The following is a 16986-nucleotide window of genomic DNA, read 5'->3' as shown; positions in this document are numbered from 1 at the left end:
TATGGAAGTCAGTGCTCAACATATCATATGGTGCAATGCTATTCATTATAGCACGGCTTGTTCAAATATGTTACTAGAGGGGAAAGGTTAAAAAAGGGATTGCCAAGGGGCCTTCACTAAAGATAGGAATTTCAATTTGTTAACAATGCACCCTTCAGTCTTAGAAGTGAAGGACATTGTTGTTTCCATGGACATCATATTGCATTCAAAGTCTCTTTTAGATCAGTTTTATTTTCCCTAAACCAGTTGCCTGGAACAGCATTTTTTTAATATAAATATTTACAGTTTAACCAAGATAGAGAATACCATGGCTGAAAAGCCTATAAATAAAACACTGACATTATAATTATTTTTTTACGTACTGACAAATTCTCAGATGTTAGCTCTGTGTGGTTGCAGCAACAATATGAGAGGTATCATTTCTTGTTCAAAGAAATGTTAAACTTTTTTTATAGATACATTTTTTTGCCATATTTAAATTTCTTTAAATGATAAAGGGGCTTGTTTGAGGGACATAGATGACCAATAAGCTGCCAATTGAAGAATTCTGGTATCACAAAAAAAAAAAAGATTTAGCATATATGATTAAATACTGTAAGGGCAGAATACAAATCCTGTGAATGCCATTAAAAACAATTAAAGGGGGAGACTGTGGTTCAGTGGTGGTTGGTCATCCCTCTATCAGATGATTGGTCGTTTGATCCCAGATACTTCTGTCCACATGCCAAAGGCAAGACACTTAACCCCAAACTGCCCCGGGCTGTGCCTGTGTGAATAGGATTAGTAAATACTGATGAGCGCTGTACAAAGTAGCCTCTGCCATCGGTGTATAAGTGTGGTGGGAATGGGTGAATGTGACATGTACTGTAAAAGCACTTTAAGTGGTCAGAAGATTAGAGAAAGCGCTATATAAACAAAGTGTATTTACAATACACGGTCCATTTAAAGCACCACAATGATGTAGTGGTTTATGAGATACTAAGATCCTCTAAGTAAAAGTAGAAATACAATAAGCCTTACTCTAAATAGAAAGAGGTTTCATCAAAGACATGCATGGTATAAACATTTTAGGACTTCTAATGCAACAAAATGGGTCTCTTAATTTTGTTTTTTGCTGGTTTAATCATATTTAATTGATATCTTATAACTTAAGAATTAGTTTGTAAGATGTGTTAATAAAAGAAGGGGAGTAAAAGTAGAATTCAAATGAAAATGTCCTGATAGCTTTGCGACCAACATGTATTTTTAGTCCCAAATGAAAAAGGAGGGTAGAGTCCTTTCCATCAGTGTTTGTATTATTCTTTCAAGCTAGGCTTTTTATTGTATGTGCGTATGTTGCTTTGAATAAGAGACAGATGGTGGAGCGCTGGTGGAAAACAAATTATTGGCTCAGGGTCAAAGAGAGTCCAGGGAGAGTAGTTAGCAACATGTTGGTCTCAGCGCGCCACTCCATCATGGGCCTGAATCATCCATTACCCATGCTTCATTGCAGCACTTTTTTTTTTGACAGGATGGCTCTGTCTGTTCACCATGTCCAAGACCAAGGTATAACCTTATTGTGTCCGGTTTGAGCTGTACTTGAAATTGTACTGTTTTCTGTCTATGGAGCCCAACAAAAAGTCACAAACTGTTCTGCAGATAGTGGATTAGATACAGTCTTCAAATCTGTTTTCTGGGAAGTTGACCTGCCCTTTCTTCCTTCAATGACATTACCAGAGAGGGACGTGAGCTCCTGTAATTTCAAAATAAAAACAGCCTGCTAGTGCAAACTATTTATGGTAAGGAAAATCAAGCAAGTAACATTTATTTTGCTCCTTATCTTAGTTTGGCATGGAGCTGCTAAATCTTTGCCTGACTTGCACCAGAGCAGAAGGGCTCTGTTGTTAAACTGTCATCAATGGGGGAAAACAGTGGCCCCATTACGTAATGCACACCTTTAAACAGCCCAGTCACAAACTGCACGATTCACACAGACAGAATGGCAGTCTGTGTTTTAGGTATGAAAAGAGGAATTTACTGAAACTGTTGGATGTGCATATTAGAACCAGTGGAATCCCGTAAACCCATACTTATGAAAAACAACATGCCAAAAGGGTGACGCGAGAAGAAATACTACTGGAATTATAATGACCAGGATTTCTCATACTTTTACACTGTGTATTTAGATGATGCAATGTCAAAAAAGACAGACACTCAAATGATTGATTAAGGGCCTGTGCCCACTAACAGCAGTTTTCACTAACAGTGCCTATTTTCTATACAAAACTAGGACAGAACAGAGCTGTTAGGGCTCAGAGTCCTGCAGAAATGCACACAGCATCAGCTGTTCCTTGTTCCTACGGTCACAGTTCTCACAATTGAAAGTAGTTTCAAGTTTGGAATTGGAAATCCATCGCGCTCATCAGCGTCACTTCTCCATCATGGACTGATCAAAATAAAGAAGGGATCAGGGTTTCTGATTTTAAGGGAACAATTTCCAATTTCCTCTAACCATTCAAAGAGCTTTTACATAACATGTCACATTCACCCGTTTGCACCACATTCATACATTGATGGCAGAGGCTATGTAGAGCCCATCAGTTTTTAAAAATATCCCATTCACATGCACAGCACTGGGGGCAGTTCCGGGTTAAGTGTGTTGCCCAAGGACACTTCAGCATGTGTACAGCGGGACCTGTAATCAAACCCCCGACCTTCTGATTTTGCCACAGCCACCCAAAGAGAAGAAAAGAGACTGCCTTCGTTATTGCCTCCTAGTTTCTGTGATTTCAAAAAGCTTTTAATGTAAAATCTGGACTCATGTAACTACAGATTTCCACTACTGAATGTATTCATTTGCTAAACAAGGTTTTTTTTATTTTTACAGTTTGCAAACCTGTAACCCGGAAGGATGGTATGACAGCATTTGAGATTCCAAACCTGTGAGCGATGTCCAAGGAAAATTCCTGCCATTGAGAATTCCTTTTAGTATTCTGTCTCTCAGCACATCCAAACTAACTTCAACTGATGCAACCCATGCCAATAATGTGCTGTCTCTGACCCTACATTACACAGGTACACAATATTAAGAAAGTAACAATACTATTGCCATAAACCTTTAAGCACCACACCACTTGCTGTGAGACAGAGGACTCCTAACGATTCAGAACGCATCAGGTTTTAAAAAAGGCTTAGTAATTTCCTTGTGTTTGGTCTGGTATGTTTGCACGTTTGACTGTCTGTGATTCACAAAGGACCCTTGGGTGCCATGTCTATGTCAGTAATGAGAGCCTCTGGTGAAACACCTGCACTGAGCTGTAAGAAACCAAACAACACCTACTGCACTGCTGTGAGGCCGAGGTTTCATACGTGTAGGCGTGCGATCGTCTGTGATTATGTGATTATACCCTCACAGTCATCACAGACAGCAGAAGACCATTTTAATGCCTCACCTCAAATACCTCTCACTGAACTCTTGTGTGTCCATTCAATATAATGAAATGAAACACTACTTATCATTCAACACTATCAATTACTCCCTAAGCATCAAACACCATGACTCATGTGCGAACTTCAACACTCTGTTCAGAGGAACACAGTTCAAGCTCAAGTTCAAGTCCTAGTCCCAGCACTATGACATATTGTTTAAATGTCACTGATGCATTCAGGTGGAAAGTTTGTGTTTGAAAGTGTTAAGCCCTCAATGCTTTTCTGGCAAAGGAATTCTTCAGGTCTGCATCAGCAAGGCAGACTGGTGCCCATGTAAATGCACGTTATGCAACACTTCACACCTGTAAATGCGATTCTAGTGTGTCAATAATGCTGAGGGCAACTGGAAAATTATGTTGACAGTATCTCAGTGACTCAAAGCCCACTTCCCTGCTCTATAAATTTTATAAAACGCCTCTCCATCTAAATCTACCAATTAGAGTGAAGTGGCTAGGAGTAAACAACTCTGACAGTAAGCATTACATGTTCAAATACTGTCCTCCTTCAGCAGTCACACTGTTTCTCTCATGTGTTGTTTTTCTTCTGCTTTGCCAATGTCCCAAACAGCCCTCCTCCTGTTTCCTCTTGCGTAATGAAATGAAATTTATATTCAAACTAATGCAGCAGTAAAATGTCTCTTCTGACTGAAGTAGGGAAATCCAAATACTGCAAAGAATTCTGGGTTTGTACTTTGAAATAACAGCCCTCTGCTATTTTTTTTTATCCTTTTTCCATCTGGTTACATTACTCATTTGCTATTTATCATTTTTATCAGACAACAGCTGAAACAATTTTGTTTTTTTCAAGACCTACATGAAGGGGTGTGTCATGAGGGGTGGCCAGGGTCGCAAATGTACCACTGGTACCACCCAAGAATCCAAAACTATGATGGCACACTTGTCTTGAAAGAGGTAGGACTTATGGAAAAATCTAAGTCCTCAGATAATTAAGCTAAGGTGATTTATATTTGTATTTACTTATTAAAGTTGCAAAAATGCAGTGATATAACATCTGTCTGATGCATGTATATGATTAGTTAAATTAGATTTGATAAATGAAGACAGAAGGGTAGATTAAACCATTTATTTAGATGTAGGCGTTTACATTCTTCATTCCACCCCTACATAAGATAGTGACCACTGATCTGGTAGTACTAGCTCTGCTAACCAAATTTAACCATACCAATTTCTTACCTGCATCCAATGTTTAACCATTTTGAATAAATTGTGTTCAATTTGGACTGTTTTCAGAGTCTTTTCATACCTTCAGACAAATCAACAAGTTTGATTTCCTAGGAGATGATGACTAGGAGATTAGATGCTTTGAAACATCCCTCTTATCAAAAGTGGATAAAGGAAAATCATCCTTATCAAGAGCAGAGGCAGAGAACACAGTCTGCTGTAAAGCCATCAGCAGTGATTAGACAATGATTTAGCTTTCTTTAATGTCTTTAAAGAGACACCGACAGGGAAATGCAGCTAATAATCTTCTCTTAGATGTCAATCATTAAAGTAAAACTCCCCACTTGCTTCCCAAGTTGCCAATTGGATGTAAGAAATGACATGAACAAAAAAGGAAGTCAGATGTTATTTATCTCTACAGCAGGAGCCTTAAGAAGTTGACTGTTGCTCCAAGTCATATTGTCATTAGCCAATAGCCTAGAGGTTTAGGTGAAACTGAAAAATGTTATTGTTCTGTAACAAATATATGCCCTTTTTAAATTGAATGCCACACACATATTGCAGCTGAAATCCTATGCTTTAATTGGACGTTTCACTCTCACAACTTCAGGAACTGGGCTCTTCGGTTTCCAAACGTTTTCATAGCATTGTTAAAAGAAAAGGTGATGCAGGCATCAAATCTAAAAGGAGCATTGGTTTTCTGATGTGCTGTCTTCACACTATTTAAAATTAACTGTGGGTTTAAATGATTTGTAAACCATCACATTTTGTTTTTATTAACATTTTACACAACGTTCCAACATTTTGGAATTAGGGTTGCAGGATAAAGCTTCTGGGATTAATTTAGCTGTAGCACAAGGTAGGACTGTATTGTTTACTGATCCCATGAGTGACACACTGCTAGAACCATCACCACCTGACAAACATCACCAGTGGAGCTGCTTCAGCATGTAAGAGTGTCTGTGTTAGACACTTCCTGCGTGGGGATCCTCTGCTTGCTTTTTTACAGGCTGTCTGAGTCGTTATGTTACGTAAGAAGACACACCTCAGCGGTAAAAACAATCTGGAATACTTTCCACAGGTTGTAAAGCGGGCAGGTTAACTAGGCAGCAGATTACTCTCATGGGACCAAACACAAGTGAGCACTGTGAGGTAGTTTTCAGAGTAAAATGGTTCATTGTTGCTGGTTTACATAATATATTTTGTAATAAGATAGGCATGTTGATTTGGAGAAAAAGATGAACGGATATGACAGTACAGTCAACCTAAAGATATGGTACCAGTTAAAAAGTGACACAAATGGCTGTAAGCCCTTCAGGGACCAGGGTGTTTTTTGTAAACTTACAATTGGTACACTTATGTTGGTGATATATTTGCTTCTCTCAACAGAGAAGCAGACAAAGTCGCAGACGTATCACATGGAGACAGTTGGAACTCAGGTGGGCCTCATGCCTCCTGTACAGAAAGAAAAGGAAGACAGACAGCATGGTTTTGATTTAAAGGCAGGGTTGGTTTTCAATATTATGTGACCAGTCACAAATGGTATATATGACTGTTGTGCTTACCTTTTGAGTCATATTTCAAGCTGTGATAGTAGAGCACCTGTCTTAAGTGGCCATGTTTGTCTTTCTCTTGGTTGGGCAGGAAATCTTTCCTCCACTTTGATCCAAACAAACTCAAAACTTGTTGAGCGACATCTTGTTAAGGTGCTGATGGTCAACAGAGGACAAGCTGAAAAACTTAAGTAATATAATGACTTTGTCTAGGTTGCCTGTCATACAATTTGAAAAGATATCCACCCATACCTACAAAATGAGTCATTGCTTGATTCTTCCAAATAGTTATGGTTTGCAGATGTTGAAAAATCAAACAAGACAAGGACTTTGTGTTTTTGAAAGAAACGGATGAATTGCCAGCAAATGTGGAACCGAATTTTATGTTTCTCCCAGGACACATTGTGATTTCTTTTTTTTAAGTTGTCCAACACTGTACTACTGTCCAATACATCCAAAAGAAACTCCATCAGCTGTACTTTTTAAACATTTACCGGATTACTCACTGAGCTAAGATGGAGACAGTCAAAACCTGGTTATCCATATGCTGATGTGGACAACTGCATTTTCATGAGATTTATCCATTATATTGATCAACTTCACATTATTATTGCAACCAAATGATAACTTTTTTATGATGGTACAATCTTTTAGCAAGGCATCTCCAAAACTGTGTGTGCAAAGTTAAAGAGAACCAGACGAAGCTGACATTGCCACGTTTGATCGTTGTGCCGATAAGTCACAGTGAAGCTAAGTGTAACCAATTTTAAATGGTTGTCCTGCTTACAGATCATATTTTTTTATTCAAATGGCTCTGTCAGAATGTTCTCTTCTTCCGCCACAATCAAATGAATGTCACCCTAGAGGATAAAGGGCTGCTCTGGAATGATGATTTAGCCTAGTTGATAGACTGGCCCCATGTGCAGAAGCCACAGTCCTCATTTCAACCCTCGGGTTCTCCTATCCCTCCTCCACAGTTCTGTTGAGTACACCAGTAAAAGGGCCAAACAAAGAGTCAGTCCTGGATCATAGCATGACTGTAGACTGTTGGCTGTGCCTGAAATCACACCTTAATTCCAAACTCCCTTAAAAAACTCCATTGTTCACTTTCTTGAAAAGTGTTTTGGACTCTTCTCAATTGAACACTTTTGCATCATTACTTACTGAAGAGTCACACAGCTAAATGTTGCATCTGAACAATGCTGCATTGCATTGCGAGACTAACATAAAGTTGAGTACATGCCATATACACAACCTCGTCAAGCGATTCTGTTTTGTTTTTTTAGCTTTATCTTGGAGTGTTTCAAATCCTGAAAATGTAAACTCTCAAACGTATTTAATTGCAAACAATGAACATGTTGTACTAAACAGAAAATATCTCCATGCCTGATTGGCTGCACATGTTTTTTATGTAGGTTTGGTAGGAAGAACAAAAGACAACCACACCACATCTCCATTCCTAGCCAGATTTCCAGCCTATCCTCCTGTGCCAGACATCCTGCCCAGCTGTGGAGTGGTTTCAGGTCTTCTGAAGGAGCAGGTTGCATAATGTTGAGCCTTGTTACCCAAATTCCAACACACGCTCCCTCCAGCCCAAATATCACTCTGTGCCCAGACCATTAATTGAGTTTAATGCTAATCACATGGTGGTTTAATAGAAAACTATCAGTTATGGAGGAAGTAAACAGCCCTGCAGGTGACAGCCAGTAGACACATAAAGAGGTGCTGTCCCGTCAAAACAACCTGCAGAGACATACCAACTGCTGAGACACAATTAAAGAACTCTACAGGAAAAAACAAGCATCAAATTATGTACTTTTCCACTGATCTGGGTGATTTTCCCTTGTTTGTACCCTTCAACACGGCTAATGCCAATTACACCAAACAGCAGACACACGTGGACAAACACTTCATACCTCCTGGCTATATTTCCCCTCCCTGACACACTCCTTGTCCCCTCCCTCTCTTTGACAGCTAACTGTATAAATATCCCACTCTTAGTATTTCTGGAATTCAGAGACTGGCCTGCACTGACCGGGGAGACTCAGGAGGAGAGAGACGAGCTCAAGACAGGCAGAAAATTTTAACCAAGTGGGGATCATCTCGACTAACCAGAAGATAAAAAAGTTACATCCTAGCATATTTTCTCAATCCAGAAGACTGCCAACTCACTTTGACCCTCCACTATGTGGCTTCAGGGGTTTTACTTGTGTCTCTCCTGTTTAACTCTGTCCACCGTAAGCCAGACCCAAGACCGAGCCTCCCTCCATCGCTCCAATGACCATGCTGGCCGCTGCCAATACACCTTTTCTGTGGCCAGCCCACAAGAGTCCAGCTGCCCTGGAAGCAACGTGAAACCAGAGATGGATGGAGTGTTGTCTCGTCTCACTCTTCTGGAGGCTTTGGTCAGCCGCCTGATAGCAGGACAGGATGGAGATGTGGAGACAGGGGTCACAGCTAATGATGAAGAGGGTCTGCAGGAAGCTTTCTCCCAGGTTACGGGGGAGAGAAATCAGCTGCAGGAGGACAAGAGTCGTCTGAACAGGCAGGTTCAGGAGCTGCAGAGAAGGCTGGAGGAGCTGAGCCAGGAGGCAGAGAACCTCAGGCAGAAACCCTGCCAGCAGACACACATCCTAGGGCATGAAAACAGACCTGCAAGCGGTATGTACAGAAGTGTGTGAAGGGTAAACACAGAAATCAAAAAATAAACTTGAGTTACTTGAGCACCCAAGAGGCAACGCTATCTGTTTCTAGTACTCAACAAGTTCACCTTAAGGACGCTGTTGGGGAAAATAAAGCTGTTTTTTTATGATTTTGCTAGCTATAGCTGCACCTCTGTTTTGATTTTTTTATGAATGTTTTCATGGTTGACAGAAGCTATGAAAAGAGTCCAGGGGCAACAGGTCAGGTTGCAGTGAGCGGTCCCAGGATGAGTAAGGGGTTTGGAATTTACAACACGGACCCCTTCTTTTACGGCTTTCACTCATGCATGCTTGTTCATGTGTGAGCGATCGATACTAACATAAAGCAAAGGCAGGGACCTCCCAGTAATCTCAGGGCAAAAACATGAAACACTTTAACTACGTTGGGACTGTAGTTTAATACTTACTGAAATGAAAACTGCTATTTTCTTGTGATGTTCTACTTCTCAAAGTTCCAGTTCCAGTTTATACTTTTTCTTTTGATTTCATAAACATAGTTCTTCTTTACTTTGCGTGTCTTAGACCCTGCATATGGGAATGGTGCATACCAGGAGATGAAGGCTGAGGTCACAGAGGTTCCTGCATCCCATCTCATTCCTGAAGGAAACCACACCTTCACAGGTACATGTTGGTTTTTAATGGTGGTGGCTCCAAACTAAATCATTTTTTATGGCATGGTGTAAGTTAATGAGCTTACCTTTTGTTCTTGATTCTGTAGTTTTTATTTCACTGCTATGTGATGTGTGTATAACTACCCTCCTTCAAATATTCAACACCTACCATACTTTTTTCCCCCCAGGCTGTGGAGAGGTGCAGTCAGTTGGAGACCCTGTGATGCACAGGAAGGCTGACAGCATCACAGGGAAGTATGGAGTGTGGCTGCAGGATCCCGAGCCACAGGGTGAGCTCTACACCAACAAGACTGTGTGGCGTATCGATGCTGTGGGTAAAGACGTTCGTCAGCTCTTTGCATATGAAGACATGGATCAATTCTCTCGAGGGTTCCCCATGAAGGTCCTGGTCCTGCCTGAGCCTGTGGAGAGCACAGGGGCCACTATGTACCGCAGCTCCCTCTACTACCAGCGCAAACGCAGCCGTTCCCTGATCCGTTACGACTTGGCCTCTGAGAAGCTAGCATCACGTCTTGACTTGCCCCATGCAGGCTTCCATGGTCAGTTTCCATACTCCTGGGGCGGGTACACGGACATTGACCTGGCAGCAGATGAGCAGGGTTTGTGGGCAATTTACAGCACCAACAAGGTAAAGGGTAACATCGTGATTTCCCAACTGGACCCTGAGAGTCTAGCGGTGAAGAAGAGCTGGGAGACAAACATCAGGAAGAACACAGTGGCCAACTCTTTCATGGTATGTGGACGTCTGTACACAGTGGCCAGCTACACAGCGCCAAACACAACCATCAACTACGTGTTCGACACAGCCACCAATGAGGAGCGGGCTGTTGCTGTACCCTTCAAGAACAAGTATCGTTACAACAGTATGGTTGACTACAACCATGCTCAGAAGAAGCTGCACGCCTGGGATAACTTCCATATGGTCACCTATGACATCAGACTGGGACGGGCCAATCAGGGGAGCGGCTGATGAGGACACAGACAGAGACACAGCTCCTTATAGTCATAGCACATATAGTCAATTGCATTGTACTGAGGCTGTTGCAAAGTTTGGTATTCTCTGTTTTTGCATCATTAAATTCTATTTTTGTAACACTATTGTAAATAAAATCTCTATAACAGCAGAAATATATTCATAGAGCAGATTTATGTAGCTATGATGTAGCCCCTACAAATCTCAGTGAGTATTACAACCAGTAATCTTGTTTTGAAGTTGAAATATTTTTGATGAGTTAATAAATAATCATGTTATTTAAGATTTCAATAAACACATTTGTGATATAATAAACTTTTGCAACTCAATTTAAAAAATCACATCCTGTCAGTAATGATCGTATGATCATGATGTGTGTGTGTGTGTGTGTGTGTGTGTATGTGTGTAATGAGGCCGGTACCATAAGTGTGTACTAAGGCCAGTGTATGGGACAGGAATGTAATTTGGTATTTATTTAGGTTTATTTGTTCCAAAAAAAATTACAAATAAAATCAAATGTTCTGCTGCTCATCACTTTTACTTTACAAAACTCTGAATTTAGTTGCTTTCGCTATATGAAGCAAAAGGAAAATGTTTGCACTCTGCACTGATATACAGCCGACTGCACATAGCCTATTAGAGATTCAGCTATTTAGTGAGCATTCTATTTTTTTAGTGTACATTGTACTGCATGCTTGCATGTCTATTAAATATGTACTAAAGAGTATTTTTGGGAAATACTATTATACCAGTTAGCTTATATGAATTAATTTCAGACTCATTTTGTGTTAACAACTCATTGACTAACCAGCAGTGTAGTTGCTGACAGTCAAATCCTCTCCGTTTTTGCTCCTGAACGTCACATAATGTAAAAGCATTAATATGGACCGGAGTTTTGATGCTCGCCTGTATCAAAGCTACAAATGAAGCACAATCGGTCGACAAACCCTGAAAGGTGGGGAGCTAATTAATCACCATAGCAACTGTCTGAGTGGCGGGAGAAATCTCCTGTCACGTGACAGAAGGTAGTGGAACATGAGACTTTATTACAGTACTTAGCCCTAAGCTGAGACATGGGCCTGTGTTTGTAAGGTTGCAAGTATGCACCAAAGACTTTGCATACACTCCTTACATTCTCTCATTAACTGAATGTCAGCCACAGTGCAGTTGAGCTTTGTGTCTGTGTAGTTAATGTCTACAGATTTTAACTTCTTGTTAACATGGCTCAAAAAGGATGTGGCTTCAGTTTAAAGTTAGCATTGATTATATTATCCACCAACAGGACATGGGGGTCATAAAACAAACTATCACTCCATAACTTTATCATGCTAGTCTCCATAATAATAAACTACACTGTCAACTTAGAGTACTTGTGGTCATCTGTGCCTTGGTAAAGCATGTGTACCCATCACTCCATACAGCTAAAAGAAGGCCTGGACCTGCAACATCCTTGTGTGTAAGCCCCCTTGTTGCAACTGGCAACAGTATTCTTGTAATGCACTGCCCTCTGTGGACAGCTGTTAGCATTTGCATTACACCTATGTAACTTCATTAGCAAGCAAAACAGGCTTTCTGCTCCTTGACTTCCAAGGTTCAATGTCACAAAAACACCATACAGTACTTGTATAGTTTAGCTTGAGAATTGCGTTTTTATTTTAAAGTTGGTGGCTGACTGTTAACACTGACTGAGACAGTATTATAAATACAGTCTAGTGAGTAAGCAGCAGCTGATGAAAACTTTGGTGAGTGTGAGATGACTTCTGCCCACTAGATTTCACACTGTTACAGTGAACCCATTGTGTATTGTATCAAATCAATAAAAAACAAAACAGTTAACCACATACATGTTATGATCACATTTTGACACTTCTGAAATTCTCACTTTACACCAAGTGGCAGCCCACAAAAAGTGCTAAAAACTGCAGTTCCTGGAGAAGGCACTTGAGACTGTCTGTAAAAGTCCCAACAACCACAACACACTTGTTTTTAAAGCCTATCTTTACAGCAACATTGAACATATCCACACCGTGATACAAATAAAACGTTTTTTTTTCTCTATCTGCACACTATCTACTATGTGGCGGATGATTTTATAACTCAATAGTTTTGAAGATCTTAAGTTAAGAAGTTTTAAATGATAAAGGGTACAGCTGATTTGACATACATAAGAGCACCCTGTGGCTGTTAGAAAGGGGGACTAAAGGCCCTCTGCAACTCCACCTCTTTGCCTCTTGCTAAGTCAAGTGAAAGTTTGGTTAAGTCAGCATTTCCAGTTTACCCACTGCCATCAATGGGCTTCAAAAACCTGCTTCAGAAACTATTAGGTTACGTCACTGATACTACATCCATGTTTTATACAGTCTGGAGATGCATGTGCATCATTGAGGGATATGCAGCCTACCTTTGTTTACATACACGCCTCATATTGTATTTCATATACCCACCTACATTTCCTAAAAAAACAAAAAAAACACAGAAAAAATGGAAAAAAAAAAAACTTTTTTAAACATATAAACAAAGTTAAAGCAAACTGGTGAAACTATTTTATAGTCCTAGACAAATATCACATTTCATAACAGAAGGGAATTTCTTCATTACACACTCATGCTACACATTTTCCCCACACATAGACACTTGCACACGTTTCCAGTAATCCTAGTGTTTCCAGTCTGCCATTCGGAGTCCACTGTAAGCCCTGTTTAGTCTTTCTCTCAGTCCTATGAGCAGCAGGTCCTGCAGGCAGTCCCAGGTAACCCACAACCTTTCCATCATACTGTACTGGCAATATCCCATAACCAGGCCAAAGCCCACATCTGTTACATACTGTCTGGCAAGCAGCAGTTGAGACAGGCTCACCAGAGTGGCCCAACCCAGCACCAGGACCCGCATGGAGGCTGTGTCCACCAGCTGAGCAAGGAGGAAGCGGGCACAGATGGCGGCTCGTGTGGCATGGCCCGAGGGAAAGGAATAACGCTCTACAAAGAAGGTAGAAAGGATTTCAGAGCGGTTCTGGGCTGGCCTGCGACGTCTGACCAGAGTCTTCAGAAGTCTGACTAATAGCAGGTCCAACAACAAAGCTATGAGGAGGAAAGAGGAATAACAATGTCAGTTTCAGTTTGCAACATCAGGCGAAAAACTCACCTGTTCAACCCCAAGGTTATGGTATATAAAATGACCTATGTGAAATTGACCAGACTTCTTTCTGCAGATTGATGTGACTAGATGTTTCTAGAGCAGCGTCCTTCAAAGCATGCGGCTATCAAGGAATAAGGAATAGCAGACTGTCAGATGGAGTATTTAATGCAGCCATCCAACTGGCTTCACAAACACAACTGCATGATTTGACAGGAACTGTTCTTTGCCAAGCAACTCAAACATACACAGGTTTGCTGTTACACTGAGTATGTGATGTTAATCAAAGCTATCAGAACATCATAAAAAGTCCCACTGATGTTGTTCTCTTTATAAGCACTCGTGAAAATCCTTTTGTCAAATCAGATCACTTGGTCAAAACAAACCGTTTGTATTATCCATAGATATAAAATATGGACGTAGGACCGTGACGTCACCTGTCTGTTTCTGAAGCGCTGTTTTGAGGCCAATTGTCGACGGCAGACATATTACTGCTGTCGACGATTGTGATTAGAGAGGCGGGCTTTGAACCTCCTAGCCAACAGCTACAGTGTTCCCGCAGTCAGCTGTGCCTCTCATTGAAAGACTCTTAATCTCAATATCTTCGAAATTGCCGCGTTAGAAAAAAATTCACCCCCCCCCTACAGTGTGTGCCAATCAAGAAATGAGCTATCCAGACTACACTCGTTTTTTGTACCAGGCTGTAAACATGTTTATTTCTGCTGTAAAGATCGTCTTTTTTGAATTTGTGCATATGTGGTTTCCGGTACTTCCGGAGCCAGCCTCAAGCGGATCCTCCATGAAGTGCAGTTTTTAGCACTTCCGCATTGGACTCATATTTGTAGACCGGAGGTTGCCGCTTGGTATTATCTAATTAAACACCCTTCATCTACAAGTATTAAATGTTGTTTTAAAACACTTACTTATGAATAAGTCTATAAATATAGATCAGCTAAAAGCAAAAGACCAACTTTGGATGCTGCTTATTTATTATAAAAAATATAAAGTTAGTAGTAAGCAAGTCAAAACACAAGATTAGTCTCTAGCCACAGCAAAAAGGGTTTTTGAACAACATGGCAACTTAGAGTTTTTATAAATGTATTATAGTGTATCTGTAAAGCGTCACAATATATTGAGTCATTCATTCAAAGAATCTTCAGGTTGTTTTAGATCTCTTATCATGAGACTATGAACAAAGTAAGAACAAATGAGGCAACAATCAGTCCTTTTCAATAGTGATTAATTTTCTGATTGAAATAAAGAGATTTAGCATTTAGTCTATGGTTAAAAAGTCATCACACTTTCCCTGAGCCAGAACTGACATCTTTGAAATGCTTATCTTATCCAATCAACAATCTAAAATCCAGAAACTACATTTCATTTCATATGTAAATGACACAAACAACATAGTAATTTAGTACAGTTAATTGTTTTATAAAATGACAGAGATTAAAAAACTCCAATTTAAATGTCTGTAGTGAAACGCTGCCCTTGACCTTAACCTCTCATCAGTCTATAGCTAAAAGAAGAGTTATACTATACTCAGTTTTTCCATATCACGGTGGCATCCTATAGGCGATTGTATACCAGAAATAGTTCACAGGAGGATTTGATATTGAAACTGTCAGATAGCTACTGTTTGCAAATGAAACATCCGCCATATCGCGTGCATGTCTCTTAGTGGCCACAGCTGTTGTCAGCCACGGCTCAAAGTAGAAAACTTTCCATGACTGCTCTGTTGATGTTTCTCGCTCACGTGGACCCACAAACAGCCTGCATCTCTATATTGTATTATTTGCCACTCGAGGGGACAGATTTGGCTTTGGCCTGTTATGTTGTGCGTTTTCATAAGTTACTGTTTATTGTCAGATGAACAGAATCACTTACTGACTGTTGGCACAAATGTGCGTAATTACGCATCGGATTTATGCACAGCTATTGTTAGGATGATGATACATGTAAATAACGGACACTGGCAAATAAAGCAAGTTAATATGATACCCTGCAATGTGTCTTATGCATTCAATATTAGAATGTTGGATTCGGGAAAGTACATTTTTTGCAAATAAGGAAATAAAGATTTCTTCACATACAGTATGTGCCAATGGGTGAAGAGGGAATGCAGGAGTAGTTACAGTAATTGTGCATGCTAAATAAATCCAATTGTATCTGCTGTGATGAGAGGTAGTTGTAAAAGGCTTGCACTTGACTGAAAAAAAAGCATGAAATTAATTAAGAATTTAATTGGAGGAATCTAAACCAGTGCTCTCTATTCTGAAGTCATTGTTTCCATCCAAAATAAAATCAATAAAGCACATTGTCTCACCCAGGGTTAAATTCAGCATGATCTCCTGCTCCTCCACACTCTCTCCCCGGAGCAAGGTGTAAACGGTGCCGATGAGCCAGGGGATGACATGCCCGGAGAACTCCACCAAACGCACCAGGGGCCGTATGCCGCCCCAGGGTGCCTCCTCACAGGCGCACACTCCGAGCCGCTTGGACAGCCACAGATCTATCGCCAGCAGAAACTTGAGCGTGATAGTGAATATTGGCTGGTTAAGACTAACAGAGAAGTCTTCAGGGGAGAAGTAAGAGCAGCTGGAGCCCCGGCGGCGTGCATGGCACTCTGATGATGCCCGGTATCCACACACAGATCCACGGGAACTATTCCGTCTGGACGTGGGTGAGGACATTTTTCGTTTTATAAACTGTGTCGAGTCGACTTTACGCACTTCTTTGTCGACCACCTGTGTCGTGCAAACACTTAAATCCTGCAGCACTCACATGAAAAACATCCTCCAAACTGGAGAGTCCAGATCAGGTCCAGATACAAGGGGTTCAAATGTCACCAATTTAGACCTAGACAGGACTGCTTTGGTCACGTGGCTACAACATCCGTTCCATTAACATGTAATTAACCCTGAGATGAGATCTAAACTTAACCCTGGAATAAGTATTCTTTGGAGATTCATTCTTAAGTGCAGCATGAATGAAATGATGAAATGTTTCATTTTTAATGGCAATCTACAGGAAGCACAAACAGTTTTATAATCATGATTTTTTAATCATATTATAATCATTGTTTTAACATTTATTTATTTATTAATCTATTTAATTCTTGTACTTATCTGATATTTTTAACTTTAACGGATGTTTATTTTTGCTTTCCAATCTTACTTGTTTTATTAATTTTACTTTATTTTATTTTAATTTTAAAGTATTTTAATCTAGGATTATATCTTTTATTATTTAACCATTTCTGTTGTTTTCTGTCTCTCTGATCTTTTGTGAAGAACTTTGGGGTGCATACTTGTATGTACGAAATGTGCTATATAAATAAAGTTG

The 16986-nt window shown here is 40.3% G+C and overlaps 2 protein-coding genes across 2 annotated transcripts; one reads left to right on the top strand and one right to left on the bottom strand.

Annotated features, from left to right (window-relative positions):
- Positions 1 to 8180: 8180 nt before the first annotated feature.
- On the top strand, positions 8181 to 10729 carry LOC117826439 (myocilin-like). Its single transcript, XM_034702490.1, has 3 exons — positions 8181 to 8863; positions 9427 to 9525; positions 9704 to 10729. The coding sequence occupies exons 1-3, from the start codon at positions 8389 to 8391 to the stop codon at positions 10504 to 10506; spliced, it is 1377 nt and encodes a 458-aa protein (XP_034558381.1). The 5' UTR covers positions 8181 to 8388; the 3' UTR covers positions 10507 to 10729.
- A 1409-nt stretch (positions 10730 to 12138) lies between these two features.
- LOC117827176 (phospholipid phosphatase 6-like) lies at positions 12139 to 16501 on the bottom strand. Its single transcript, XM_034703687.1, has 2 exons — positions 15968 to 16501; positions 12139 to 13586 (listed from the first exon to the last, which is right to left on the bottom strand). The coding sequence occupies exons 1-2, from the start codon at positions 16332 to 16334 to the stop codon at positions 13165 to 13167; spliced, it is 789 nt and encodes a 262-aa protein (XP_034559578.1). The 5' UTR covers positions 16335 to 16501; the 3' UTR covers positions 12139 to 13164.
- Between the last annotated feature and the right edge of the window lie 485 nt (positions 16502 to 16986).

Source organism: Notolabrus celidotus, chromosome 15 (genome assembly GCF_009762535.1).
Source record: "Notolabrus celidotus isolate fNotCel1 chromosome 15, fNotCel1.pri, whole genome shotgun sequence".
Classification (NCBI taxonomy): Eukaryota; Metazoa; Chordata; class Actinopteri; order Labriformes; family Labridae; genus Notolabrus; species Notolabrus celidotus.
The sequence above is the reverse complement of the archived record's forward strand: the minus strand, read 5'-3'. Positions and strand labels throughout refer to the sequence as shown.